This window comes from Saimiri boliviensis, chromosome 13, assembly GCF_048565385.1.
Source record: "Saimiri boliviensis isolate mSaiBol1 chromosome 13, mSaiBol1.pri, whole genome shotgun sequence".
NCBI classification, from domain to species: domain Eukaryota; kingdom Metazoa; phylum Chordata; class Mammalia; order Primates; family Cebidae; genus Saimiri; species Saimiri boliviensis.
The window spans coordinates 107,548,608-107,576,505 of record NC_133461.1 but is presented as its reverse complement, the minus strand read 5'-3'; the positions used below and the strand labels follow the sequence as shown (position 1 = coordinate 107,576,505).

General features: G+C 45.1%; 1 protein-coding gene across 6 annotated transcripts in view; it reads left to right on the top strand.

Annotated features, from left to right (window-relative positions):
• Nucleotides 1-27,898, top strand: part of MCPH1 (microcephalin 1) — a 312,577-nt gene that overhangs the window by 170,755 nt on the left and 113,924 nt on the right. The window contains exon 13 of one of the 6 annotated variants that reach the window (XM_074383216.1): nt 255-19,221. Coding sequence (XP_074239317.1) covers nt 255-539 — 285 coding nt within the window. The 3' untranslated portion in view covers nt 540-19,221. 6 annotated transcript variants of the gene reach the window in all.

Below are 27,898 nucleotides of genomic sequence, written 5' to 3'. Positions count from 1 at the left end.
CCTGGGATAGAATAAAAGAAAAATGATCTTTCATCCTAGGGTACCCACAACCTGCTCTCCAGCTCTAATCCTCTTAATCCTCCTCACTTTTGGTTTTTTTTTTTTTGGTTTTTTTTTTTTTTTTTTTTTTTTGGTGGTTAAAACCAGAGCTGCTGCCAAGCTGATGTTAATAGCATGGATTGTTCGCAAAGACAGAAGGACGGTTTTCCTACCTTCCTTAGCCACTGAGTGTTGTTTTCCATGATGTTCTCCAGCAGCTGCAGCCTCTGCACCGAGTCGTCGTACTCCAGCGGCGCGTCCCTCTGCACAGCGTTGGCCACGTAGGGGCTGGATGGAGAACGGCAGTTGTCCATCTCGGGCAGGAGGAACGTGTAGCTGCAGGACCCGTGCTGAACCTGATACTGCTTCTTTCCTATGCTGTCCACGCTCTTCCGAAAGTTGTTATAGGCTGCGGCCGAGACAAGATCACAGCTCAGAGTCAAAAAAACAATCTGCCACATTCTTTCTTCAGGCATAAACCAGCAGCTCAGCAAACTTGAAGGCACACACACGTCCGGAGTCCCGAGCTGCTGCCGTCGGAAACGCAGGGCTACTGTGCTGCCATGGCTGGGACCATCAATGAAAGTCTTCTCTTGCCTCTTTTTCCAGTAGCAAACTGGGTTTTGGGTGCTGTGTTCTCTCCAGGCATGCAGTAAACTGTCAGATTGCAGTGGGAAGAACGGTCCTGCTCGCTTGGGAGGGCTGTGCCAGCTTCTACAAAACAGCTTTCAGGGTCCTTTGTTTCTCTCTCCCCAGATCCTACAGTGTCAGTATCCGAATCAATCACTTTCCTTTCCTTATATGATAAGTTGATAAGAGCAGCCAGACATGTGTAGTGGGCTGCTCCGCCCTCCTGGCTGATCTGCTATCTTCCTGTAGGGGGTCACTAGCCAGGCAACGGGAAAAATCGGAGCAGAATGCCTGCCGTCCGACAGGACGGCATGCTGCAGAAATCCTCCGGGAAAAACCGATCGCTACAGGACCCCTGGGCATTCCTAGGCACCACCCTAATTAAGTATTTCCTAGAGAGAGCAGTTGATCTCTTTTGTCTGAAACTGATTTCACCGTGCTAAGCTGGCAAAATATCTGAGGTAATAACTTTAATGTTAAAGCACAATGAAAGTTCCTGTTTTTTCCTTGAGGAATAAAAATACTACAGGGCTTCGGCTCATTTTTGTTATTACAAATAAAGAGGAAGAAGTCTGGCTCTTGTAAACTCGTGCCTTTCCAGAGGGAAAAATAGATTCATTGATATTAGTGGATTCTTGAACCACTGGCAAAGTTACAAAAGACTTTCATTTCAAAACAGTTAGAGAGGGAGATCTTCTATTATTAAGTCATGTTAGAAACTTCAGTTTCTGAGCTCTGACATTTATTCTTTAAGAAAAATCCACTTGGATAGTCACACTAAAAATACACTGTACTGATTAAATTCATTACATTATAATAGAGAAAGTGAATTTAAGTGAAAGAGGAACTCAAACTTCTTTTTTCTTTTTCTTTTTTCTTTCTTTCTTTTTTTTTTCTTTTTTTTTGAGAAAGAGTCTCACTCTGTTGTCCAGGATGGAGTGTAGCGATGCAATCTCGGCTCACTGCAACCTCTACCTCCTGGGTTCAAGCAATTCTCCTGCCTCAGCCTCCTGAACAGCTGGGACTACAGGCATATGCCAGTAGGCCCAGCTAATTTTTGTATTTTTAGTAGACATAGGGTTTCACCATGTTGGTCAGGCTGGTCTCAAACTCCTGACCTTGTGATCTGCCCTCAGCCTCCCAATATGCTGGGATTACAAGCATGAACCCCCTCATCTGGCCCACAAACTTTTTTATTGTATCAGGATTTGCTGACATCTCAGCATTTTGTAACACATTATCAATTACATTAGTCCCCCTTGGTATTAGACCCGGGCAAGTCACTTCCCCTTTTTAATTAAGCTCTAATGTCCTTATCTGTACGTTTCAGGGGGTGCACTCACAATATTTTTCTACTTCACTCCTCTGGCTCTGTAAGTCCTATGAGTCACTTCCAATAACAACCAAAACTTCATACTTCAGAGGTTAACAATATGTTAACTCACCAGCCCTGGTGTACATGGGGAAAAAGGCGCTGCCTGTGTTGTGGTCTGTTTAGCTCTCAGTGCACAAGGTTTATGATTCCCAGTGAGTGCTGAATATCTGGTACCTTCACTTGGCAGATCACATCTACCTATGGAAGATCTTTATTTTTCGCTAAGGTCTAACCGAAAGACAGCCCTTCCCTTATCTATAAACAGTTAACAAACAACAGTGTCAATATCTATGACTTTCTCATCAATAGAAATCAGCTATTTTTATTTGCTGTCACTTGTACTTAGAACTATATTTTTATTAAACCCATCCCTGGGCCTCTTTACTGCATATTTGAATAAAGTAGCCCGTGTCGTCTCTTGAGAAGGTGTTCGTATGTTTCACCAGACAACCAAAGGGTTCTGTCGCACAGAAAAGCTGGAACGCATGCTGGGAAGGACCCCATTAGTGGGAGAGGTAGTATGATTCTAGCAAGGTTCCTGACATGGTTTCCACTAAAAGAGCCAGTTAAAGATGATATACACATCTGGACAGTGCGCTGTCGGGGAAAGCATACAGGCCTTAAACAGGAGACCCGTGTTAGAACCCTGGTTCTGTGCAACCTACGGCAGATGCTTAAATTCTGTAAGCCTCGGTCTCCCTACTCGTAAAATGGAGATCATTTTTTCTCTGTACGGTTTTTAGGATTAAGATATAATTGTATGTTTAGGAGTATTAGTTCCCTTTCTTTTGTGGGCATGTTCTGTTAAATGGAAGTCAGTTCTTCCACCGTCCATTAGTGTAACTGTGCTATTTTCTCATTGTGAAGCAGTAACATAGGGTGCGAGGTTAAAAATTTCCTGTTTGAAAAAGCACCTTATATTAATAAGCACCTTATATTAATAAAGCACCTTATATTAATAAAAGCACCTTATATTAATATAATTCTAATAATTAATACCTTATGTTAGTAAGGTATTCATATCACATAGATGGTCTTACCTTTTTTTAATACTATTTCTCGTAGAGACAGGGTCTCGCTATTGTTGCAGGCTGGCCTTGCAGTGATCCTCTGGCCTTGGCCTCCCAAAGTGCTAAGATCACAGGTGGGAGCCACTGCACCCCACCTGCATATGTGGTTTTAAAAATCAGTTGTCTTCCAGGCAGATAGAGTGGTTCAAAAGCAATGAACAGAGAGTGGGCGTACCACAGCACTTTTGTCTACCAGCTTTGTATCAGACATCATGCTATGCACTGGGAATAGAGACTGATGTAACCGGGTGCCTGACCTAAAGAAGCTAACAGCTTATGAGAGGGAGAGACCCATGAACAAATGATGTGGTAAGAGAAGGAGCGGTCAGAGCACACGAGGAAGGCAGTGGTGCTTCTGGCCGGACAGTGGGCTGTGTGCAGCTGGCATGGACAGCGTCCTTCTCAAATCCCCTCAAGTTACAAACATGGAGGGAGTAGTTCTTTGTAGATTCCTGAATGGAAATTAACAGAACCAGAGAGTCAGAGGAAGCTCTAGTAGACCTGGAGTTGGCAAACTCTTTCTGTCAAGTGTCAGATGGTGATTATTTTCAGCTCTGCTGGCTATACAGTCACCATCGCCACAACGCAACTCTGATGTTGTGGTGCAACAGAGCTACGGGACAGCATAACAGAACGAGCGTGCTGGGCTCCTGTAAAGCTTCATTCGTGATACTGAAATGTGAATTTCTTGTAATTTTCACATCATGAAATATTCTCTGTGTTTTCTCCAATCATTTAAAAGTTTAAAAACCTTAGCTCATAGACTGTTAGAAACTGGGTCCGGATCAGATCTTGCTGGCCTCTGAGTTGACAGCCTAGGTGGTCTGCAGGGGTGGGAGGTGCTGGGCAAGGCTGTGCACAGTGCACGTGGTATGGTGACCGTGTGTGTTTGGCAAGGCTGTCAACAGGACACGCAGCACAGTGACCACTGTGTGTGGTCAGCAAGGCCATCCACAGCAAACACAGTGAAATAACTGAATGTGGTGAGCAAGGCCACTGACACTGTACGTGGTGCAGCGACCATGTATGGTCATCAAGGCCGTCAACAATGCAGGCAGTGTGGTTACCATGTGTGGTCAGCAAGGCCATCAATAGTGCACGTGGTGTGGTGACCATGTGTGTTCGGCAAGGCTGTCAATAGGGCACACAGTGTGATGACCGTGTGTGGTCGTCATGGCCGTCGACAGTGCACATGCTGTGGTGACCGTGTGTGGTCATCATGGCCATCGACAGTGCACATGGTGCGGTGACCGTGTGTGGTCGTCATGGCCGTCGACAGTGGACGTGGTGCGGTGACCATGTGTGGTCGTCAGGGCCGTCGACAGTGGATGTGGTGCAGTGACCGTGTGTGGTCATCATGGTCGTCGACAGTGCATGTGCTGTGGTGACCGTGTGTGGTCATCATGGCCGTTGACAGTGCACGTGGTGCGGTGACCGTGTGTGGTCGTCAGGGCCATCGACAGTGGACGTGGTGCGGTGACCGTGTGTGGTCATCATGGCCATCGACAGTGCACGTGGTGCGGTGACCGTGTGTGGTCGTCATGGTCATCGACAGTGGACGTGCTGTGGTGACCGTGTGTGGTCATCGTGGCCGTCGACAGTGCATGTGGTGCGGTGACCATGTGTGGTCGTCAGGGCCATCGACAGTGGACGTGCTGTGGTGACCATGTGTGGTCATCATGGCCGTCGACAGTGGACGTGCTGCGGTGACCGTGTGTGGTCGTCATGGTCATCGACAGTACACGTGGTGCGGTGACCGTGTGTGTGGTCGTCATGGCCATCGACAGTGCACGTGCCGTGGTGACCGTGTGTGGTCGTCATGGCCGTCAACAGTGGACGTGCCATGGTGACCGTGTGTGGTCGTCGTGGCCATCGACAGTGCACGTGGTGCGGTGACCATGTGTGGTCGTCATGGTCGTCGACAGTGCACATGCTGTAGTGACTGTATGTGGTCGTCAGTGGACATGCTGCGGTGACCGTGTGTGGTCGTCATGGTCGTCGACAGTGCACATGCTGTGGTGACTGTGTGTGGTCATCGGGGCCGTTGACAGTGCACACGCTATGGTGAACATGTGTGGTCAGCAAGGCCATGAACAGTGCATGCAGTGCGGTGACCACCGTGTGAACATGGGAGAGCTGCTGCCTCAGCTCAGCCTTCTGTGTGGCTGCTTACAGGGGCTTACTAAAGGGATAGAATATGTGCCCAGAGAAAGCGCCACACTGAAGTGAATTAAGGATGCCAGGTGGAGAGAGGGGCCAGGAGGTGGCCTGGGGTGCATGGGTGGGCACTCAGAGCCGCGGCCCCTAGGGAAGTGCAGACCGGGTCCGCCAGGCCGTGGACCAAGAAGCCTGGGGGAGCCAGTGGGAGGCCCTTGGAGGCATTGGGTGTGAAGTCTGGAGCTGTGGGTGTCCAGTAAAACCGCCATGCAGCCTGAGGGTCTGAGGCCCCTCATCTAGGATCCCTCCACTCTAAACGAGGATTGACTTGTGGGGGGCCTCAGAACTCCAGAGAAAATCTTGGGTGTTCCTCCCTGCTATAGTGACGGGATCACAAGCAGCAAGTGAAACTGTCAGATGAGAAACATCGTCACAGGTTCCCAAAAGCCACCTACCTACCCACCCGATTTTCCTCCCTAGTAGTTCTGCACAACAGCTGGGCACAGTCAATTTATTTCCTTGGTACTGTGTTTTCTCCCCCATATTGTGTGTCGTCAGCTGACATTCAGAGGCCCCCATTTGTCCTCTGTGGAACTGTCTCACATTCTCATTCCCCTGGTTGATGGCACCAGAAGGACCACAGCTACCCACTCCCAGAAAGAAAGAGGCCGATGTTACAGAGAACCTCCCGGCCAGCCCTTCTGGCTCAGTTTGTCCAGTTGGAAGCCCTAAGGCACAAGAAAAGCCAAAGGGCGTCCCGAGGACCGTGATAGTGGGTGGTGCCTAGACCCATCGCTAGCTGAATGTGGAACAGCCAAACCACCCCAGTTCCCCCAGAGCAATCCGTGTAGCTCTCATAAGCAGCCAGAAACCAAAAACGGACGCTGACTTGAAGTCAGCAAAACGTGGGGCAGCCCCCAAGCTCTGGCTGTGAAACAGAATTTGCGAGTGGGCCCCTGTGAGCGCTGCTTTTGTCCAACAGGCCAGTTTAATATTCAGCATTCATCCAAATCGAGGGATGCAAATGGGGCCACCGGCCAGACCCAAGGCCAGGGTGGCTTTGCTTTTCCAACCTGTACAGTCCCAGCAATGCATTGCCCACGTGCAATTTGAAAAAGCCCTGCCTAACTGAAAACCACGTGGAAAGTGCTCAGATGCACTGAAAGGCACGTCGGGGCCCTGCGTTTACGGGGCGGTTTGTGCTGAAGTCATTTCCCATCAGGCCGGGACGACCCCTCCCGAGGCCCTTGCCCGCCTGCGGTCCCCAGCATAGCCGCCTGGCTGCAGTCTGCTTTCCTCCCACTGTCACTACCTGCAGGCCTCAGAGGCGGTGACCGCCGCAGGCTTATTTTTTGGAAAGTGTCTTGTTGATATATGAGGAACTTCCAGTGCTGAAATAGTCTAAAAAATGAAGCTGGGACACTATGTTTTGATTTTAGCCGTTTGCAGACAGAGGGGCACACTCGGGACTCTTGGGCGCCTGGCACACTAAGCTGGGAGGGACTTTTGAGACATCTTGGCCATCTCTCCACCCTCCCAGTCCCCAGCCTTTTTAAAATTGGCTAAATAAAAATCAGTCAACATGTTTATATGTACAACTTAATGTTCGGTATACAGGGAAAACCATTAGAAGGTTTGCTGCACATAAAACTGTTGTTGAAGCTATTTTTATTACTTCCCCCTCCCCACCAAATTATATCCAATAATTAACAAGAACTAAAGAAACAGCCACAACTGGCACAACACCTGCCCCCCACCCCCCCGCCTGCCAAAAACTTTTCTGCTTTCTGAAAGCAGGCTCTCTGTATGGTGACTCCTTTACATGCCTCCTAGAAGATCTGTGTCGACTCCATTCTGATACATGTTGAACCAGATTTGAAGAACCACAAATGCCACCTAGAGCCATTTTGCAAAAGTCTTGGTGCCTCAACCATTACCATTCCCCAGAGCTGCTCGTCATGTTAAACATGTTAAACCCTGACTTTGGAATGCTAGGAAGGATAATTCTAGCCATGGGATTTCAAAAAAAGTACCAAAGGAAAGCCCCTTCAAGTTACTGTAAAGACAGAAGAAAAGGAAGAAAAGTATAAACACACGCATATAAACATGTAAGGTAGCTTTTGTCCCTCTAACAGACAAGGAAATCAAGGCTCGGTGAAGCAAGGAGACAAGAACTCCCTTAGCCAAGTGCCTGTGTCTGTCTTTTACATTAATGGTTATGAATTTAACGAGAATTTAAATTTTAAAGTAATTTCCCCCCTCTTTAACATGGCCAATACATCCTCCTTTAGAGATGATCAAGAATCACCATTTAGTTCTGGCTGTCACCTCTGTATAGCACAAACACACATCCCCAGTGACAGACTCCTTTTCCCTGCCAAAGACTCTTAATGGCCTTCAGTCATCTTGAGCTGGAGCCGCTGGATTTTGTATGGAAGCTCACTGTACATCCCACGTGGACCTGAATGGGGACCATCCCATTACAAGTGCAGAAACCACATCATGAATGCATACCTGAAATCAAATTCTTTCTTATTAGCTTAGAACAGAATCCCTGGAAATCCCACACATTGTCTAAATGCCTCAGTGAAGCTTTATGTGTACATTCTATATACCCTTTCACTGTTGGGGCTTAAAGAAGTTTTCCACTTTGTCTGGTTTAATTTCATCCGACGTAGATTCCTGGAAGAATATGATGTACATTTTAGAATAGAAACAGTTCTGAGATGAAGTTTAGCACAATTTCCTGTTCTAGTTGCAATTAAATATAAATATAGCATGTGACATAAAATAGCTGGCCCAATATATTTAGAGTACAAATTGTCATCCGCTTAGGATTGGGCATCGGCTCCATAGCATTCACCTTTGTATAAGGTGAGCAAATGTATATTTTGTTAAAAATAAGTATGCGACTGCCAAAACGGACAGAAAGCTCTTTGCCAGATGTGTTTTCAGGCCATTTCCTTTCCTGGGAAACAGCCATTTCCCCTGCATTACAGTTGTTTTCATTCGCGGGTAGATAGAGTCAGCGCGGGAGTTAAAGGACCCGGACCTCCCTAGCCAAGGCCTTATCTCGGACAATTATCTTTCTCCTTGCAGCTGTGTAACTTCTGTTTGACACAGAACCACAGAAACTCTGTTAGTGGGAAGGATCAGGGTTAATAGAATATCTTCATTGTTCATGTGACTTCTCAGGTGCTTGGCATTCTTATTTAGGTGGCTTTAAAAAGTTCCAAGTTCTCATTCATTCTCACTTATCTGTGTGTTCATTGTAAATTTGTGTGTGAATGACATTTAGAGCAGATGGATTGTTGGCGTTTTTCTTTTTTAAAGAAACCTAAGAGACTCCCGAATGTTTCACAGTTTGTACTATCTCAAACCAGCATAACATCTGCTAAAGAGTTTCATATTTTAAAGCTGCATTGTATATCATATGGAACCTTAAGGACTTTGAAGGGAAGAGCTTTTTGCTAGTAGCTTGGGCATTATCCAAGTAACTATTTTTTTAAGAAAAAAAATTCCTTGAGTTTTTAGAAATAGTTTATATAACTGTTATGCCGTTTGATTTTTAAATAGTTTCATTTTCTAGTATTATTATGGAATATTTTATCTTCCCATCAAGAAAATGCCGGGAGGTCAAGATACAAGTCATAACATTAAAGGGCACTGGATACAATTCTAAAACAATAGATGAGTACATTTGCCTGATATTATTTTTGCCAGTAATTCTGTGTCCTGTTTTCTCCCTGTAGAAAGAAATGCTAAACATTTTTTTTTAATGGATTGATGTCAGTATTTACTAACATGACCTGTGTTAAGTCAAATAAAGTATTTCCTTTGACAAATAACGTATTTCATTAGTGGCTTTGAGGTGGGTTTATTCGTTATAATTCACATTAAATGTTCCCAAATCCATTTCATAAATGTTGTAGAGATCTCAAAGTCTGTTGCTTTTGAAAAATATGTCCAGTCTCTTTCTCATAACCATCCTAATAAAGATCTAAATTTCTTACAGAGTGAATGTTCATTTGAAAGTGGCTTAATGCCAAGTAAATTTTCCTTGAATCTAAATTTATAAAATTTTTATCTTAATTATTGAGAAATCTTTTTTAAAAAAGAGATAAAAATGTCATGTGCTGTTTACATTAAGATATATTATCTCTCTTGGTTATAGGTTAACATAAATAAAATTGCTTATGTCAAAGAAGTAAAAAAAAAAAAAAAAGCCCATGACCTTTTTTTGGTATTCCCGTCCATTTGGCTGACTTAATATGAAAAATTCTTCCTGTGGGAAATTAGACTTGATTATAGTGTTACAAGTACAAAAAGTAGTTTTTGAAGAATTATATTAGAATTATAATAAATAGTTACACATAAAAGGAAGGGATGTTTGCTTTAAGTGTATAAAAATACTTCTTGTCACTCTTGTCCCCTCATGAATCTTAGTTGTCTGATGATGGTTCAAGTTTTTCCTACCAATCCAGAATGTATCCCTCCACTTTTTTCTTAAAAACGGTATTTCAAGCATTTTGTTGGGTACCCATTAATACTAAAGCATACTTCCCCCAAATGTTCCATTTCAAGTATGGGGCCTAAAAGTCAAAGACAGACTGATACAAAACATAAAATAAAAGGAAGTAAATTGTACAAAGACTGAAGAGAGGACCTTTATAGCAGTATCAAAGGTACCAAGTTCTTGACATCAGTTTCCTTCAAGAAAAAACAAAACAAACAAACAAAAAAAAAACAATATTTTTTGAAAGCCTAAAACTATTCTAGTAAAATATTTACAGAAAAAAAAATTACTTTCCTCCGAAATCATGATGCATATTTAAGTTATCTTTATTTATAGATCAAAAAGTCTTGCTTGACTACAGTAAAAATTTTAAAACTGGTACCTATTTAAGAATGCAAGTTATCAAATCCACTTGTAATACTCACTGGCTCCCTCTGCTGGTCTCCTATCAAATGACAGGCAAATCTATCCGTGATTGTTAATAAAGTTAATGGAAATAGAAAGTAATTCAGGACCTACATCAATTGGAATTAAAATGCAACCTGGAATGCTTTCATTTTAATTTTAATGTGAAAGCACATCACATCGTATACAGAAGTTAAACATCGACATGCACACACACTGTGAAAAATATTTTTAGGCATTCATCTACATACACAGAGCTGGGAGCTGTCTCTGTATCCTCTGTTGATAAGGTTATTACTGTTGCAACAGCAGAAAAAGGGGTTTGTACTGTCTTAATAAGGAGCCAATGTAGAGACCTAATCCTGATTACCCCAAGCTTACAGTCTAATGAGGTGAACAGATGTCCCATCTAGATGCATGAGCATTGCTGTGTAATGCCCTGGGTAGTGCCGGGGGGAGCCCCCCCACAGGAAGCCTCCCAGACCACCTAAGGGCTGCATCAACAGCAGGAATAGTTTCTCTGTTTATTTAGATCTACATTGTTACTTATTTAAGAAGAACATCCTCGGCCCTTTCTCTCTCCCCAAGTAAAGACCAAAACAGAGGGAAATTACATTCCAGGCCCCCCCCCCCAAAAAAAAAGGTGAGACCATGGCACTTAAAAGAAATTAACTACAAGTGAGCCAAGAGTGAGTCTGGAGATGCCATCTGGAAGTAGCTCCTGAAGAGTCTGCTTAGGAATGGGGGTCGTATCCTAGACATAAAGCATTTGGGGCAGGGGAGTGGCCTGACAGGACTGGGAAGGGCCCTGGAGCGCTGTGTGCAGACGGAGTTAGAGGAGCTGTGAGCAGAGGCAGGGAGACTGGAGCAGAAGCGATATGGTACTTCAGGTTAGATATTATTGTGGCCTATACTAGAACAGTAACGTCCGGCTCATGGTGTTAACAAAGAGGGATGATCAGCAGGCCTTCTGGACGGGTGGAATGTGGAGAGTCCAGAAATGAGATTGGCTTGGTATTGGGATTGACTCTTACACTTAAAACAATTAAAAAGCCTAAGATAAAATAGCTTGGCAATAGTTTTTAAAGCATCTATGAAATGACAAGATAACAAGCAAATAATCAAATCAAACTTAAGTGAAGGCAGGAATCAAGTGAACTATTAAAGAGCTTTGCCCTCGAATCATTTGTTTCTCTGCAGGAAGGAGGGGCTGACCTCAGGGCCTGCAGCACTTAGGGACTTATCTGTACCTCTGAAACCATTGTTGTGAGGTTAGTTGACAATGGTTAGCCTCACTAAACTGTGAGGCTAACTTAGACTTGAAGTCTGAGTGAAGTCTGAGGCCATGCCTTATTGGAATGCGGCTACTGTCTTTTTTAAAAACAATTGAGATGGAGTCTTGTTCTGTTCCCAGGCTGGAGTGCAATGTTGTGATCTTGGCTCACTGCAACCTCCGTCTCCCAAGTTTAAGCGATTCTCCTGCCTCAGCCACCCAAGTGGCTGGGATTACAGGCGTCTACCACCATGCTCAGCTAACTTTTTTTTTTTTTTTTTTAGATGGACTTTCACTCTCTCGCCCAGGCTGGAGTGCAGTGGTCCAATCTCGGCTCATTGCAACCTCCACTTACCTGGTTCAAGTGATTCTATTCCCTCAGCCTCCCGAGCAGCTAGGACTACAGGCAGGCGCCACCATGCCTGGCTAATTTTTTTGTATTTTTAGTAGAGATGGAGTTTCACTATGTTAGTCAGGGTGGTCTCGATCTCCTGACCTCGTGATCTGCCCACCTTGGCCTCCCAAATTCTGGGATTACAGATGTGAGCCACCTTGCCCGGCCTGTATTGTTTATAGTAGAGATGCGGTTTCAGCATGTTGGTCAGGGTAGTCTCAAACTCCTGACCTCAGGCGATCCACCACCTTGGCCTCCCAAAATGCAGGAATTACGGGTGCGAGCCACTGTACCTGGCCTCCTGTCTTCTCTACAATGGCATCTGTGCATTCATCTCAGCTGCCCCCGCTCAGATAAAAGCAATGGCACCACCTATGAAATCTGAGAGATGTCGAGGCAGGGCCCTGGCCATTCTAAAGATTTCTTTCTCCCTGCTGCCTGCTATAATGAGGCCCCCTTTGCCATAGAACCTGAAAGTCCTGGAATTATGCTCTGGGCAAGCAGCAAGATACTCCGTTCAGCCCCAACCACTAGGTTCCTGCTGTGGCTGTGAAGGTGGCCAGGGTGCTTGCTGTGAAGCTGCTGTCAGCCCAGGGGGAAGGGACTCTTGTGAATCTAGGTGGCCAGCACGTCTTCCTCAGAGCACCTGCAGTGCCACAGCCAGGGCCTCCCTGCCTGGGGCTTCTGTTCTCCACACTGTGGTGCCGCTGGAATGCTTGCCCTGGCCTCTCCCTTTCCGTCACCATGTGTGCTCCAGAACCTGGTGCATTTGGATGAAGCCACTAAATATATAGGTCAGCAGCTCCACACCGAATCACATTATCAAATGCACACTACTTGATCCAGAATAGATCATCCTGGGGTAAACACATTCCCATGTACACAATGTACAAATGACTGTCCAATAAACCCACCAGAGCTTCCACAATGAGAGTATTGTCCTGACCAGGCACAGTGGCACAAGCCTGTAATCCCAGCCCTTTGGGAGGCTGAGGCAGGCAAATCACAAGGGCAGGATTTGGAGACCAGCCTGACCAGCATGGTGAAACCCCATCTCTACTAAAAATACAAAAATGAGCAGGGCATGGTGGTGCGCTCCTATAATCCCAGCTATGTAGGAGGCTGAGGCAGGAGAATTGCTTGAACCCGGGAAGCAGAGGTAGCAGTGAGCTGAGATCATGCCCTTGTTCTCCAACCTGGGCGACAAAGTGAGACTCTGTCTCAAACAAACAAGCAAAAAAAGCAAGAAAAGTATTGTCCTTCTGGATAATTTTTCAAGATTATATACACGTATTCTGCCGTCCTATTCAAGACAACTTTAGAACTTCCTTTGGACAGCTGCCATAAGCCGAAGGGCTTGCATTTGAATATCTTCCATGAAGATAAATCCTTGTTCATTAAAGGCAGGATAATTTTCTATGAAGCAAAGCAGCAGTAGTGCGTTAGGTTTAGTAGATGGCTAAGCACGGCACTGTATTGCTGTGATCCTATGACTTTTCTCTGTAGCTTCTTTTCATTCAGCTTAACAAATGTGAAAGACCCTGTGCTACCCGTACAAGAGATCCAAGTTATGGACTCTTCAATGTCCTTGTAGCCTGGAAAGCTCTTCGGTGATTCTTGTTAATCTCCCTGCAGAGCTAAGTGATCCAGAGCCTAATGAATCCAGAATCTAGGTCTTCCCCCGCCTCCAGAGTAGCTCTAGAGAGGTCAAACCCTTCCGAGAGGGAGTGTCTTTGGGGCTGGTCCCCTTTGCTGTGTGCCCTCCTGTGAGACAGCAGGACATCTCCCGCATCTCTCAAGTGGGGAGTTTTCCTGCTGTGTCTGGGGAGAGCCTCGTTCCCCTGCTCATTAGATCGCACGTGTTCTCTCCTTTCACCAACAGCTAAAACCACACTGGCATTGTTTCCCAGACACTCGACTGTTCCGATAAGCATTGGGACATGGTCTGTGAGCGGAATAAGCTCCAGCCACTCCGATCGCTTATGGGAGAGGAAAACGGGTAGAAATTCTTCCCCAAACTGGCATTTCTAGGAAAGCACTCAGCCTGAGCCTGCAGCTGTTCACTATTCCATATCAATTCTAAACAGCATTTTCGATGGCAAAAGAAAAGTGTGAAGACAACAAAGCTCGAAGCCTAAAACTTAGGGAAACCCCTTTCCAGAATGTGTTTACTTAGGGCTTAAAAAATAAGCCTATTTTCAGAACAGAAGAACTAAGATCCATCTCTTCTAGGCCGGTTTTTCAGAGTACATTGTAAATGTCTTCGTGATTAAAAGAGAAAAATGCTTGATCATTTTCTAAACATAACCAAAATTTCACTATGTAATTGTTTTTTCCTCTATTTAAGAGCGAACTATTTCATTGCTACCAAAATGCTCGTGTGTTGGAGAAAACAGAAGGACCAGAATCCAATATACATAGTCAGCAATACGAAAACCCTGCACGTAAGATGTGTGCTTTGGACAGGTGTCAACCTGTCCAAGCTCTCAGTGACAAACACAGGCTCATTACAGGCCTGAGCAAATGTCCCACCTCTCAGGAAGACAAGGCAGATCAACCCAAAGGCAGATGGCACCTGGTAAGCTTCAGACTCACACGTGGTTCTCCACAGAGCTGCTCCCGACTCATCTGGATTCAATGTTGGGAGCACAGGCTGCGTGTCTGGCCCATGTTATTCCTGAAGCTGCTTCCCAGGCCAGAGTCCACAGTTTTTATGTGTAAATGGCCTAGCATTGGACCAGCCATCCAGGACAGGGGAGCTGTGTGATCTGGTGGGGGGAATTTTATTTTTATTTATTTATTTTTTTTTTTTTTGAGATGGAGTCTTGCTGTCTCCCAGGCTGGAGTGCAGTGGCCAGATCTCGTTCCTGGCAACCTCCACCTCCTGGTTCAAGTGATTCTCCTGCCTCAGCCTCCTGAGTAGCTGGAGGGACTACAGGCATCTGCCACTACACCCAGCTAATTTTTGTATTTTTAGTAGAGACGTTGTTTCACAGTGTTAGCCAAGATGGTCTCAATCTCCTGACCCCGTGATCCGCCCGCCTCAGTCTCCCAAAGTGCTGGGATTACAGGCCACCACGCCCGGCCTGGTCTGGGGATATTTCAAAGAGAGTGGAATACCAAGGCCCTGTGGGATGGAGCCTGCTTCCAAATACTGAGAAGTGCACCAGGCTGAGCTGTGTCCAGAGGAAGGGAGAAGGTCTTTCATTCATTCCCTTAAAGCTCACCCAACACCTGAGAGTTCCATCTTGGTATCACCACCTGTAGCCTCTAGCCCTCTTTATCTGTTCAAAGAGAATAACTGACGGGTTATTTGGAGAGTGAAATAATATTGGCAGAGGACCAGGTATGGTTTCTGAGGCGTGGGTTCGCTCCCTCTCCTGGTCTCCTTCTCCTCCTTTTGACTAATTATCAAAGAAAGATTGCTTTCATAAATGAGACAGTTTAAATCCATTCTCTTGGGAAATTATAGCGGTCAGCCCCCACCCTCGGTCTCATTTAGGTACCAGAAACCATGTATGTCCCGTGTTGGCAGAGCTGGGCTCTCTGTCACCCTCTGATGCAATCCTGCATTCCTAAGGGAAGTGTTTTCCTGGGGCTTTTTAATGAAAAGGGCCTGAGCATTTGTTTCGGTGCCCAGATAACGTGAGTGTAGTTAATATGTAGTATTCGGACTTTTTGCTCATACTTTTGTTTGTCGTCGTCACTGCAGAAATAAAATTTAACTCCTTAATGGTATGCTTAATGCGCACACCAAGTGGTTTGCACATTATACTGAGAAAATAAGAAAATGGTTTTAGAAAAAACAAAGGACACAAACAGCTCTTGACAGCCCCAAAGCAGGTGTTGCCAGTGGTCACAGGAGGTGTTCTTACTTATCAGCAAGAGAAGCTGAGGCTTTCTCATTTATGCAGAAATGGAATTTATTGAGTAATATTAAGGGTGCGATGTCACCATTGCCGCAGTCACACTGCCCGCGCAGAACTGGCCTGGCGAGGTGTTACCCTGGCCACCATTGCTGGACCAGGATGCTGCACAGTGCCGTGCCCCTCCCGTGAACTGAGTGTGGCTGCCCATCCCTGCCCCTCTATCAGAAGCATCAGGTTCAAACTGCTGGGAAGTCGGCCCGGCTCTCGTTGGCTCAGTCCGAATAGCGGCCTGTTCCTTAGAAGCCGCCTGCACTGGGACAATGGGAAGTATTAGTAGACGATATGGTGGGAAGATGACTCTGCATCCACTGAGACTCTTGGGCTGGGGAATGGTCTGAGCATATGATGGCCTCAGACCCCAGCCAACAAAAGGGAAAGCTCTCCCCGGTGCTCACCCAGGCTCCACCGTGTCCATCAGCACTTCATTCCTCCGTTTCGGTGTAGGCCAGCCATTCGTAGGGCTCACACTTCCCTGATGCAGTTGGTTGTCTTTTACTGCACTGAACTGAAAGAATCTCAGAGTTAGGGCTGGGTGCGGTGGCTCAGGCCTCTAATCTCAACACTTTGGGAGGCCGAGGTGGGCGGATCATGAGGTCAGGAGTTCAGGACCAGCCTGACCAATATGGTGAAACTCTGTCTCTACTAAAAATACAAAAATGAGCTGGACATGATGGCACATTCTTGTAATCCTAGCTACTCGGGAGGCTGAGGCAGGAGAATTGCTTGAACCAGGACCTGGGAGGCAGTGAGCCAAGATCACACCATTGCACTCCAGCCTGGGCTACAGAGTGAGACTCCGTCTCAAAAAACAAACAAACAAACAAACAAAAAATCAGAGTTGGAGAAGGACTGGGACAGATCTCACATTATAGAGGAGAAAAAAGGCCCAGGATGCAGAGTGACTTACCTGAGGGCTGGATGTAGTTAGTACATCCCTTGAACACAAGTCTTCTGCTTCCTATTCCTGTGAATAACTTTGCATTTAACATTTTTGTACATTAAGCGTTACTGATTCTTAGTCAATGACTACGATCAGCCCTCCACATCTCAGGTTCTGCATCTGTAGGTTCAACCAATCATGGACCAGATATATTCAAGAAAATGAAATAAAAATACAACAATAAAAAAATACAAAAAACGTAGTATGACAATATAGCATATACATTGTATTAACTCTCATAAGTAACCTAGGGATGATTTAAACCATGTGGGAGGATGTGCATGGGTTATTTGCAAATACTATATTTTCTATATAAAGATTTGAGCATCCATGGATTTTGGTATCCAAGGTGGGGGTTTTGAAACCCCACAAAGGGACGACTGTGTATTACTTTCTTAACACATTTATGCCTAGCGTTCCATTATTGGAATGCTAACCGTGTGGGAATTATTTATTTATTTATTTTATTTATTTATTATATTATTATCCTATTGCTCAAGGTCATCACCAAGGTCTAATTTTCCACACGCACCAAATTGCAACCTCCAGCATAAATGGAGATGAATTTACTACAAATACTTATTTTCTATCCAGAAATCCAATGTCCCTATACTGTTTGTAACTGTGGAGCCAAGGGAAGCCGTTGAATCATGTAGTGAATATTGATCAAGAACTTGAGATTAGGTATCAAAGCAATCATTCCCTCTTCTTCCTTTTAAAAAATTATTAGCATGTAACTGAAACATCAGGATCTCATGTAAAACAGAACAATATCATCTGACATTTTTACAATTCTCGTATTCTTACAAAACAAAGTTAGTAAGTTACATGAAGAAAACACCCAAACTCTGTGTGGCTAAATCTTTAGTACCTGATATCCATAGTCTTGGAGAAAGTTTAAATTATATTGAAACTTTTCTAAACTAGTGTCTTAATGTGTTCAGGCTGCTATAACAAAATGTCATAAACTGGGTGGCTTATAAACAATATAAATTTATTTATCTCAGTTCTGGAGGCTGGCAAGTCCAGTATCCAGGCAGATTGATTCTATGTCTAGTGTGCGCCTGTTTCCTGGTTCATAAGTGGCCCCTTCTTTCTGTGTCCTCACACAGTGGAGGGGGTGAGGGAGCTCTCTGGGGTCCCTTTGATAAGGACGCTAATCCAATTTGTGAGGACTTCACTCTCATGACCTACTCAGTTTCTAACGGCACCACCGGGTTAGGTTTCAACATGAATTTGAGGGAGGCGCAAACATTCAGACCATCGCTATGATCAGCATTAGGTAACTGCAGTGCCTGGCTGTGGGATAAGAAGCCTGTGTTGTAAACGGTGTCTGAGTGGGAACGGGGGTCTCAGGCTGCCTTCACATCTAACGTTAGCACGTGTAAAGCCTTTACAGTAACGCCTTGCATGTAACAAAGTGCTCAATAAATGTTAACTGTCATTATGGTTGTGTATCAGCCACTTTAATTATCTTTTCCAATCCTCATAGTAACTCTTTAAGATAGGTAGCCTCATTTTGCAGTTGAGGAAACTGGAGCTTAGCGAAGTTAGGTGATGTTGCAGAGATAGAGTTCACACTCAAGTCTGGCTCCAAAGTACATCTGTCTGTATATTTGCTTCTTTAACCTCAGACACACAGAATTGGGTTAATTAGAATCCTTGATTGAGCACATGTTCTCTTCATTCCTCTACGCGCCTTGATTTTATCTTGTAATGTTATTTTTTGTGTGTATTTAATAGTGCGATAAACACTGTGAACTCACCCCTTAGCTGTCATCACAAGAGCCTGGGTGCCCACCTCCACCTCTGGGTTCCACATGCCCCATTGCCCTGCCTTCCCTGTCCAAGGAAGCCACTGTCTGGAATCCTTTGTCATTCAAGCCCTTTCACAGTATGTCTCTTTCCAGACTTTTATTTCTCTACTGTTTCCCTTGGAAGCTCTGTTGCTAAGATAACTGTGGTACCTCTCAGCTCTGTGGCTTTTGCTCCTGCTAGCCTTTCTTCTTCGACCGTTTCAGCCCCTACAAGGTCTCAGCTTTTCAGAGCCTTTCCCATCCTTTCAGGTCCTACTTTTCTTTTCCAGGAGGTCTTCGCTGGGCCACAATTATTGGGGAGCCCTCACTGTTGTTCTGAAGTTCTGCACGTGCTTACTCAGAACATAGTAGGCGTTCAGATATTCATCACATTGAAATCGAGTTACACGTGGCCCTATTCTGTAGTAAACCAAAACTCCTGGGGTAAAAACGCTGCTTTTCATCTTGGCAAACTCTATCGTAACCGGCACAGTGCCTCACTGAACATTAGAGACCCAAGAATTTTCTTTTTTCTTTTTTTTTTTTTTTTTTTCAGGGTGATTTTTTAAAAATTTGCTTTTTTTAGTACCTTGAAGCAGCACACATTTTAATTTCCTTTATGCTTGATGTTTTATTTCTTCTAAAAAACAAAACAAAAATGGGACACGTGCAGAGCATGCAAGATTGACGCAAATAATGACTGGCAGCATGTCCTAGAAAAGGCTCCTCAGATGTTATAAATAACAAACAAAAACACACATAAATATTTATTGAACACTTTTCATGTGCTGCAAGGCACTGGCTGTATACTGTGGAATAAAAACAACAGAATTCCTGCCATCTGGGATGTGCGTGTTATGTCAGCACGGAGAAGAGATCAAGTGTGTGTGGGTAGAACGTCAAGAATACGATCAAATGAAGTGGGCAAAAGGAAGCAAGGGTGAAGGTAGCGTGGCGAACACAGGGCTTGTGGATGAAGGGCAGAGTTCCTGGAAAGGGACCCCTGAGTGCCTGAGGGAGAAGCTGGTGTGGAGTAGTGAGGGCAAGGTGATTGGAAATGAGGGCTTGCTGGGGAGCTCACCCCTGCGTCTTATAAATAGCTCTCCAAGTTATCCGAGGCGGGTTATTCTGTGGCGAAGATGCCTCAGCTAACTGGATGCAGAAGACATAACTGCATAGAGCCTCATGGTCTCAGAGTCTTTTTTTTTTCTAGGTCATTGGCATTGGGGTTCCTTTGTTTTTGTGCCTTTTTTTTTTTTTTTTTTTTTTTTAAGACAGAGTTTTGCTCTTGTTGCCCAGGCTAGAGTACAATGGCACAATCTCAGCTCATTGCAGTCTCCACCTCCCAGGTTCAAGCAATTTTCCCACCTCGGCCTCCAGACTAGCTGGGATTACAGGCACGCATCACCACACCTGGGTACTTTTATATTTTTAGTAGAGATGGGGTTTCTCCATGTCGGTCAGGCTAGTCTTGAACTCCCGACTTCAGGTGATCCACCCACCTCAGCTTCCCAAAGTGCTGTGATTACAGGTGTGAGTCACCATGCCCGGCTTGGGCTTTTTCTTAAGACGTATCTTTGGTACTTTGTACCTACCTTCTATTGTTTTAAATTTTGCATTTTTACTACTTTCAGGTGGGTGGACTTTGTTGTGGTGGGTAGTTCAAGATTCATCATACCAATGTGACTGTGCTTTGAAACTCCCACCGGTCCAACAAACACGTGGGTTTTCTGGCAACACTTGCCATCCACAGCGCTATCTTTGATCACCTTCATAATCTTCCAACGTTCCCGCCACGGTCACATCCCAGAAATCTGCTAATCCCCAGACTTGTCTGTTATAGAAATCCTCAGATTCACATGTTGAATTTGTAATGAAAAGTCACATATTGATTTCAAAATCAATGCAGACTTTAAAAATAACTCTAGCGAATTAGCAGGTCAGGGAGGAAGGAGACCTCAAGTCCATCTCGTGTAGCCATCCATCTGGGATGTGAATTCCTCCTCTTCATGAAATGTTTATATTCCTTTCACAGTCTAGGGGTTAGTGAACAATGAGAAGCTGAAAGTTAATGCAAACAAAAGTCACTCACAAAACATATACTGACTGATTTAAAAGAAGACGCAGCAAATAGAGATTACTGTGAAAAGAACTCTTACTGGACTCCTTTTTTATTTTAATTTCTGCATATCCTAATCCTTTTAGCTGCATATACCGTTAACACTTCACATCTGTAATAAACTTGATAGCAGAACACAATTCATTCCGGACCTAACTCTGTTAGATCATTAGAACTGGGACAGGGAAAGAAGTTACAGTGGTTTATCTACCTTATGAAGCATTTCTCAATGTTGGCTCTACGTCACTTAATCGCCTCCAAAATTTGACCACATGTAAAGCAGTTTCTAGTGACTTTTTACAATGACTCTACAATAAAATGGCCCTGTCCTGCTTGCTTTCCAAATGTACTCATCATCCAACAAAATCTACCTGTTTAAGGAAGTCCTTGCTTCCAAACGTGGTTCTTTTGCCAAACAGGTTTGGCCAAACTGTGTCCCCTAGTTGCACGGTTACCCCATATTTGATTCACAAATAGCAAAACGGAGAGAATCTCAGAGGTACCTGAGAGCCTCCAAGCCCAAATAAAATATAGGAATCTTCTGTTGAGTAAAATTGGCAATTTTTATAAGCAAGGCTCCACGAATCAGTAGATAATCCCTCTTCTCCTCACCCCAGTGTGAGGTCATGGTGAGTTTTTTCATGGTTGTTAGATGCAGTTTTGCTCTGCTGTCAGGCTGGAGTCCAGTGGTGCGATCTCAGCTCACCGCAACCTCTGCCTCCCGGGTTCAAGTGATTCTCTTGCCTAAGCCTCCTGAGTAGCTGGGACTACAGGTGCACACCACAACGCCCAGTCAATTTTTATATTTTTATTAGAGACGGGGTTTCACCATGTTGGCCTCGATGGTCTCGATCTCTTGACCTCGTGATCTGCCTGCCTCTGCCTCCCAAAATGCTGGGAGTACAGGCGTGAGCCACTGTGCCCAGCCAAGTTGTATTTTGTAAGTATAAACTGTTCTTTAGCAATTCAGTTGGAGTACTGTGAGCAAAACTGTATTTTTCTAATATTTTCAGACCAAGACACAGTGTCTCTGCTTTCTGGACTTTTCTGTGGCAAATAAACGATTTATTAGCAATGCAAAGAAAGTTCTCCCGATGGGGACTCCCCCAGGGAGAGGAGGTGGGGTCTCACTAGTGCACAGCCACAAAAAGACATGGCATAGCTTATTACACACGAAGCAGCAGCCGTGCTCACCACAGCACTTGTCCCAAGAGTTTCCTGTTTGAATGAGACACTTTGGGTGGAGTCTGCGGGGAGGGAGAAGCTGTGTGTGGCCATCACAGCTGGAAGCATGGCCCGGTGCCCTCACAGCTGTCTGGGAGCCCCTTCCCAGGAACACCGGCATTTTTCGGGTGCACCATTGCAGCTGGAACCCTTGTCAGCCGCCTCAGAGTGACTTTTTGCTCCTAAACCGTGCAATTGGGCTTCTCTGGCAGCCTTCTCCATCCCTCTTCCAAAGATTTACCTCTCTAAATGTCAGAAATGAGAGACTACTGTAATTTATTTTTTCTTTATTCCTTAGTCAGTGACATGAGGCATCACTTTCACCTTAGTCATTTCGGCGGGATTCCCATACTCAATTAAATATCCTTCCTTCCACATGGTCCATAGGAAAAGAGAGAAATTACATGTAACTGCTTTTTCCTCCTCTTTTTTTTTTTTTTCTTTTTTCTTTTTTTTTTTTTTTTTTTGAGACGGAGTTTCGCTCTTGTTACCCAGGCTGGAGTGCAATGGTGCAATCTCGGCTCACCACAACCTCCGCCTTCTGGGTTCAGGCAATTCTCCTGCCTCAGCCTCCTGAGTAGCTGGGATTACAGGCACGCACCACCATGCCCAGCTAATATTTTGTGTTTTTAGTAGAGACGGGGTTTCACCATGTTGACCAGGATGGTCTTGATCTCTTGACCTCGTGATCCACCCGCCTCGGCCTCCCAAAGTGCTGGGATTACAGGCTTGAGCCACCGCGCCCGGCCTTTCCTCCTCTTTATAAAATAAAATCTGGTGGCTGAGACACTTGGCCTGTACTTCCTTCTCCATGACCCATCATGCCATGAGATTGCAGGGCAGAGTTTTACACACCACAGGCTAATTTCTATAGCATGGGAACAGGCCAACAGTCCAGGAACGGTGTGCATTTTTCTATTGCACCTGCTGTGTTAACCCAAGTTCACTCACAGCCGTACCTATAGAAGCGTTTCTCAAAACAATTGGGCCTGTCCTTCCTTTATTGAGTTTTTGAGATAGGGTCTCCCTGTGTCACCCAGGCTGGAGTACAGTGGTGTGAACATGGCTCACTGCAGCCCTGACCTCCTGGGTTCAAGTGATCCTTCTTCTTCAGCCTCCCAAGTAGGTAGGACCACAACCATGCCCAGCTCATTTTTTTTTCTTACTTTTTATAGAGACAGAGTCTCTCTTTGTTGCCCATGCTGGTCCTGAACCTCTGGGCTCAAGTGATTCTCCTGCCTTGGCCTCCCAGAGTGCTGGGATTACAGGTGTGAGCCAACGTGCCCAGCCTGTCCTTCCTTTAAAATGGGCAGCTGGGCAATAACACAGGTGGGACCAACTGCATTTCTTAGACCATTCAGAGAAGGTACTTTTGCACAGACAAAATACACAGTCTCTTATCTGCCCCACCTTTAAGGCTGGGCCCTAAGGGTCATGCGCTGTCCTCCAGTCTTCAGGCTTCTCTGTAAATAACCTCTTGGTCACAGGTGCAACCCCATGCAACACGTGTCTTTGTGTGGAGGAAGACCACCATTCTTTCAGCAGTTATTGAGCATTTGCCCACTTTGTGCCAGTCGTAGGGCTTAGAACTGCATAATCTGGGGAGACTTCTGGCAAAGAGAGCATGAAATAAAGGCAAACAGGGAGAGAGGTTCAGGAGAAACCATGAGCACTCCAGTGAGGGTCAAGGGACAAAGCCAAAACAGGAAGACAGAGCACCGAGCTTCAAGCCATTCCGTTCTGTGGGCCACGGAGCCCTTAAAAGTCAGCGGGCAAGTTTTGGTGAGATTGAGCTAGTAGTTCTGTTCAGGACGGACTGAAGGGGTGGGAGATCAGGATGCATACCACCTGAATCCCGTCACTGGCCTTCGCCTAAACCACCCGTAACATAGACATCCTGGCTTAGAATTCCATGTTGCTTCCTACCAGATGGAAACACCCCTGCTCACAGAGTGCGGGCTATGGGAGCTGAGCCTCTTTGCAGCCAGCCTGAATGCTGCCATTTCCTCACTCCACCACCAGTGCCTTCCATTCAGCTCTGTGCTAGGGACCTCTGCTTCTACTACTCAGCGCTGGAAATGACCATTTATTTTTGCTGTTGATGATTTGTGTTGACTTGGCGTGAGTGTGTGTGCGCATCTCTGGTGGTCTGAATTATACAGACCAGAAGGGTGTCTGATGCCTCTTTTATAAAAATAAATAAATAATCTGAAAGGAAAAATGACTCACTGAAGTCTGGCAAACACAGAGCCCTGTGATTCGACTTCTCACTTGGCCATGCTGAATTCTAGCTGGGTGTCCTCAGACACTTCTATCCCCAGGTCTGCTCCTGGCTTAGAATCTGTTTTGTTTTGTCTTATTTCAGCTCATGGCTCTTGTTCCCCCAGCTTTATGGGGTATGATTTCCATACAATAGAATTCAACACTTTCACCGTGTGATTGGATGGCTTTTGGCAATTGTATTCAGTTATGTGATCACCCCTCCACTCAAGATATAGAACCCTGTTTCTCATGTGCTGATTGCTACACATGTGAATTCTTTCCCATTTTCCCCGTTAAGAATCTGATTATGATTTTTGGCATAGATATGTATGTAGCTGTAAATCACTTGGTAATTTTTCAGAATAGCAGTCTTGGGGCCTGGATGGCTTATTGTGGTCTCAAAAAGTTCCTGATAATGAGGTTGCAGCCTCATGCTTCTCTTTAAGAATGCATTATTACTTGCAGGGGAGCTTTGGTAGGTAAGCAAGTTCACGTGGAGACACTGTCCAGAGTGCACAGACTCAGACTAAGTCAAGGGATGGTAAATGAGCAATGCCCAGAAGCATGCGGAGGAGATGACTGTCCCTCCCGACTCTACTGGTGATGTAATTTATGCCTCTGAGCCCTCTGAGCAAGTGTCCTCCCACTGACATGCTGGGGACACTGGATTCCAATGCAGAGTCCTTCGAGCTCAGGCTCTGCTCAGTCTGACACATCTCTCAAGCATACGTCTTAAGCTCTCTGAAGTCAGCTTCCCATCTTGGGCCAGCGGAAGTGAAAGGGTTTCTACTTTGCCAAGTGAACGTATATGGGGAGACTGAGGGTGTGGAGTTGATGATGGTTGCGGGGGTGGCTGACAGTGTCCACAGGGCTAGTCTTGAGACAGGCTGATACCAGGCTGGATGGGACCATTGTGCCTCCTGTCTGCTCTGCCTTCTCCTCCTCCAGGAAGGGAAGAGCAGCAGCTGCTCCCGGTTTGGCATTCTCTTTCCAGAGCCAGCCCAGCCCAGCCCAGCAGCGATCCCTTCATAAAGTAAGTCACTGTGACCAGATCAAGAACTATATATTCACTTAAAATTTTTTTAAGTGTAAAATGGGACTATAACAAAAAGAAAATTATACGTATGAGAATGTTTCTCAGAAAATAGATGCTTTGTGGTTGCAAGGAATCATTTGATAAGGTCTTCGGGGGTAGGCTGAGCTCCTCCGCCTCCCCAGGGACAAGATGGCAAGAGAGGATCAGACATCTTCCAGGGAGGCTGTGTCCAGCTAGGTTCCTGGGGTGGGGTAAGTCCAGCTGAATCAGTGCTGAACTGCCTGGGTCCATGTGAACTGGGTCTCTGGCGCCTCGTCTGTGGGCATCCCCTCCTGCTCTCACCTGTCCTCCAGGTACGAACTCAATAGTCAGCATCAGTTTTGAATGTTACTAAGTTATTCACGGTTCTTCCCTTGGCTTCCCCGCCAAGCCTCGTACTCCTCGCTCCCCTTTGCCCGGTTCTCACCAGCTGCCCTCAGTCCAGGGGCACTGCCGTGTCTGCCAGCAGCACGACAGGCAGGCCGGAGACTGAGTTTTCACAGAAAAGACTCCAAAAGGGATAGTCTGCCTGCTACTTACAGACCACCAGGACAGAGGATCGAGGTGGAAAGGCAGAGATTGAAGCACAGAGCCAGTGGAAAGGCAGTCACTGAAAGGATTCTTTTGCTTTGACAAGTAGATAGTTCTTAAACAATCACCGTGTGAAAACTAGAGTACAAAATTATGAAAACACCTGGATGATGAATTGACAACAAGCGTTTTCCTGGAACATCCTCCTGTGGGCACAGGGAAGGCAGTTTTGCTCTGTGGTGATGGATGTTGAGGAAATGTAGTGACAGCAGTGAAGGCGTTTTACAGAGCTCAGACCTTAATCGATGGCTTTTTCACTTATTAAGGATCCTTTCATTTTTATCCTTCTTGTAAAACAACTGATACCTCGATTTATGGGAATCCTTTCCAGTAAAAATTGAGACAGTGATAGCAAGTGGAGAATATTTATGTGCTATACTTCCTGTCTTCCCTCACCTTTTATTACTGAGGATACTGACATGAAAACAGGATCTTTGTATCCAATGAGTTCATCAACAGCCGATTTCCCACCAGAAATTCCAGACTTTCTGACATCAGCATGCATTGCCCTGCCTGTCAGTTGTTAGCACCGGCATCTGGAAATGATGAAATCCTGAACAACAAAGATTGTTTTCAGGAAGACAGGGCAGTGGGGAAGGGAAGGGTGCCAAACTTCAGTGAGTGCCCATGGTGTGCCAGGCATTTTCATCTTCTGTCTCAGTAGAATACCTGACTATGCTGTGCCATGAGAACTATCAATAGCTGGTCAGCCAAAACTTTCCCACTTTTCTTTAGTGATGTCAAATGTGTCCATGACATGTGTTGCAGCTAAATACGTTATGTATAAATTGCCAAACACCTATTGATTTTCAAACCATTATATAATCGTGGGAATGCTTTTATGCCTGAATTGTCATAAAATTGATGAGATGCAAAGATACAGCAGAATATATCAGATAATTCTACAGAACTCATTATGGAAAAGAAAATAATTCAAAAGAGAAGTCTCAATTCATAAAAGACTAGTTTTACTTTAAAATATCTAAAAGACATGCATTAAAAAGACATGGCACTGTCCCCTGAAATTATCTTGCGGTATTGTATTTCAAATGCTACCTTCATTTTAAAACTTTCCCCGTCAGCACGTTCTCTATAATAGCAAAAAGTGGGGGAGCAAGGAACATTTGGTGCTAGAAGAATGGTTGAGTAAATCATACCAACTTGAAAAAGTGTTTTTGCAGAGTTTTCAATAGCATGGAAGAGTGTTATAACTTTAAGTGGAAAAAAAAATACAGATCCAACTATGTAATCATTAACGTAGAAGTAAAAATGAGTAGGCTGGGTGCGGTGGATCACAAGGTCAGGAGATCGAGACCATCCTAGCTAATACGGTGAAACCCCATCTCTACTAAAAATACAAAAGCATTAGCTGGGTCCAATGGCGTGCACCTGTAGTCTCAGCTACTCCAGAGGCTGAGGCTGGAGAATTGCTTGAATCCAGAAGGTGGCGGTTTCAGTGAGCTGAGATCATGCCGATGCACTCCAGCCTGGGCAACAGAGTGAGACTCCATCTCAAAAAGAGAGAGAGAAAGAGAGAAAGAGAGAGAGAGAGAGCTAGGGAGAGACAGAAGAGCAACAAAGCCAGGATGCCGGTGAGGACGGAGTGGAGGGAGTAGCACCCTGCCGTAAATGCGCATTGGCCCGTCATCACCTCGTGCGTCAAGAGAATGGAAAACACTTGGCTTATGTTTTCTGGAATGTGTCATAAGCCATTGTAACCAAAAGCTACAGCACGAACAAAAAGCAAGGCAGGCCTTGGGTGGGAAGCTAAGGAGGTTGGTAGTTTCTCGAACTCATGTCAGATGCCCCTTGGCCACTAGGCAGAATCTGTTGGTTTCTGGGTTCTAGTTGACCAGAGGCGTAATCTGGAATCTGGTTCTAAAAACAGATTTTTCTTCTAGGGCTTGTTGGATGCAGATCTGCACTGAGACATTCACAAGCAATAGCTAAAGAAAAACATGAAGGATGTAATAATAACACATTTGGGGAAAGAAGCCTGGAAAAGCAGTTTCTCTCCATATGCTAATACGTTTGATTCTTGCAGTGACCCTGGGGGAGGTGTGATGGTGATCTCTGCTTCAAAGATGAGAAAACCGAGGCTGC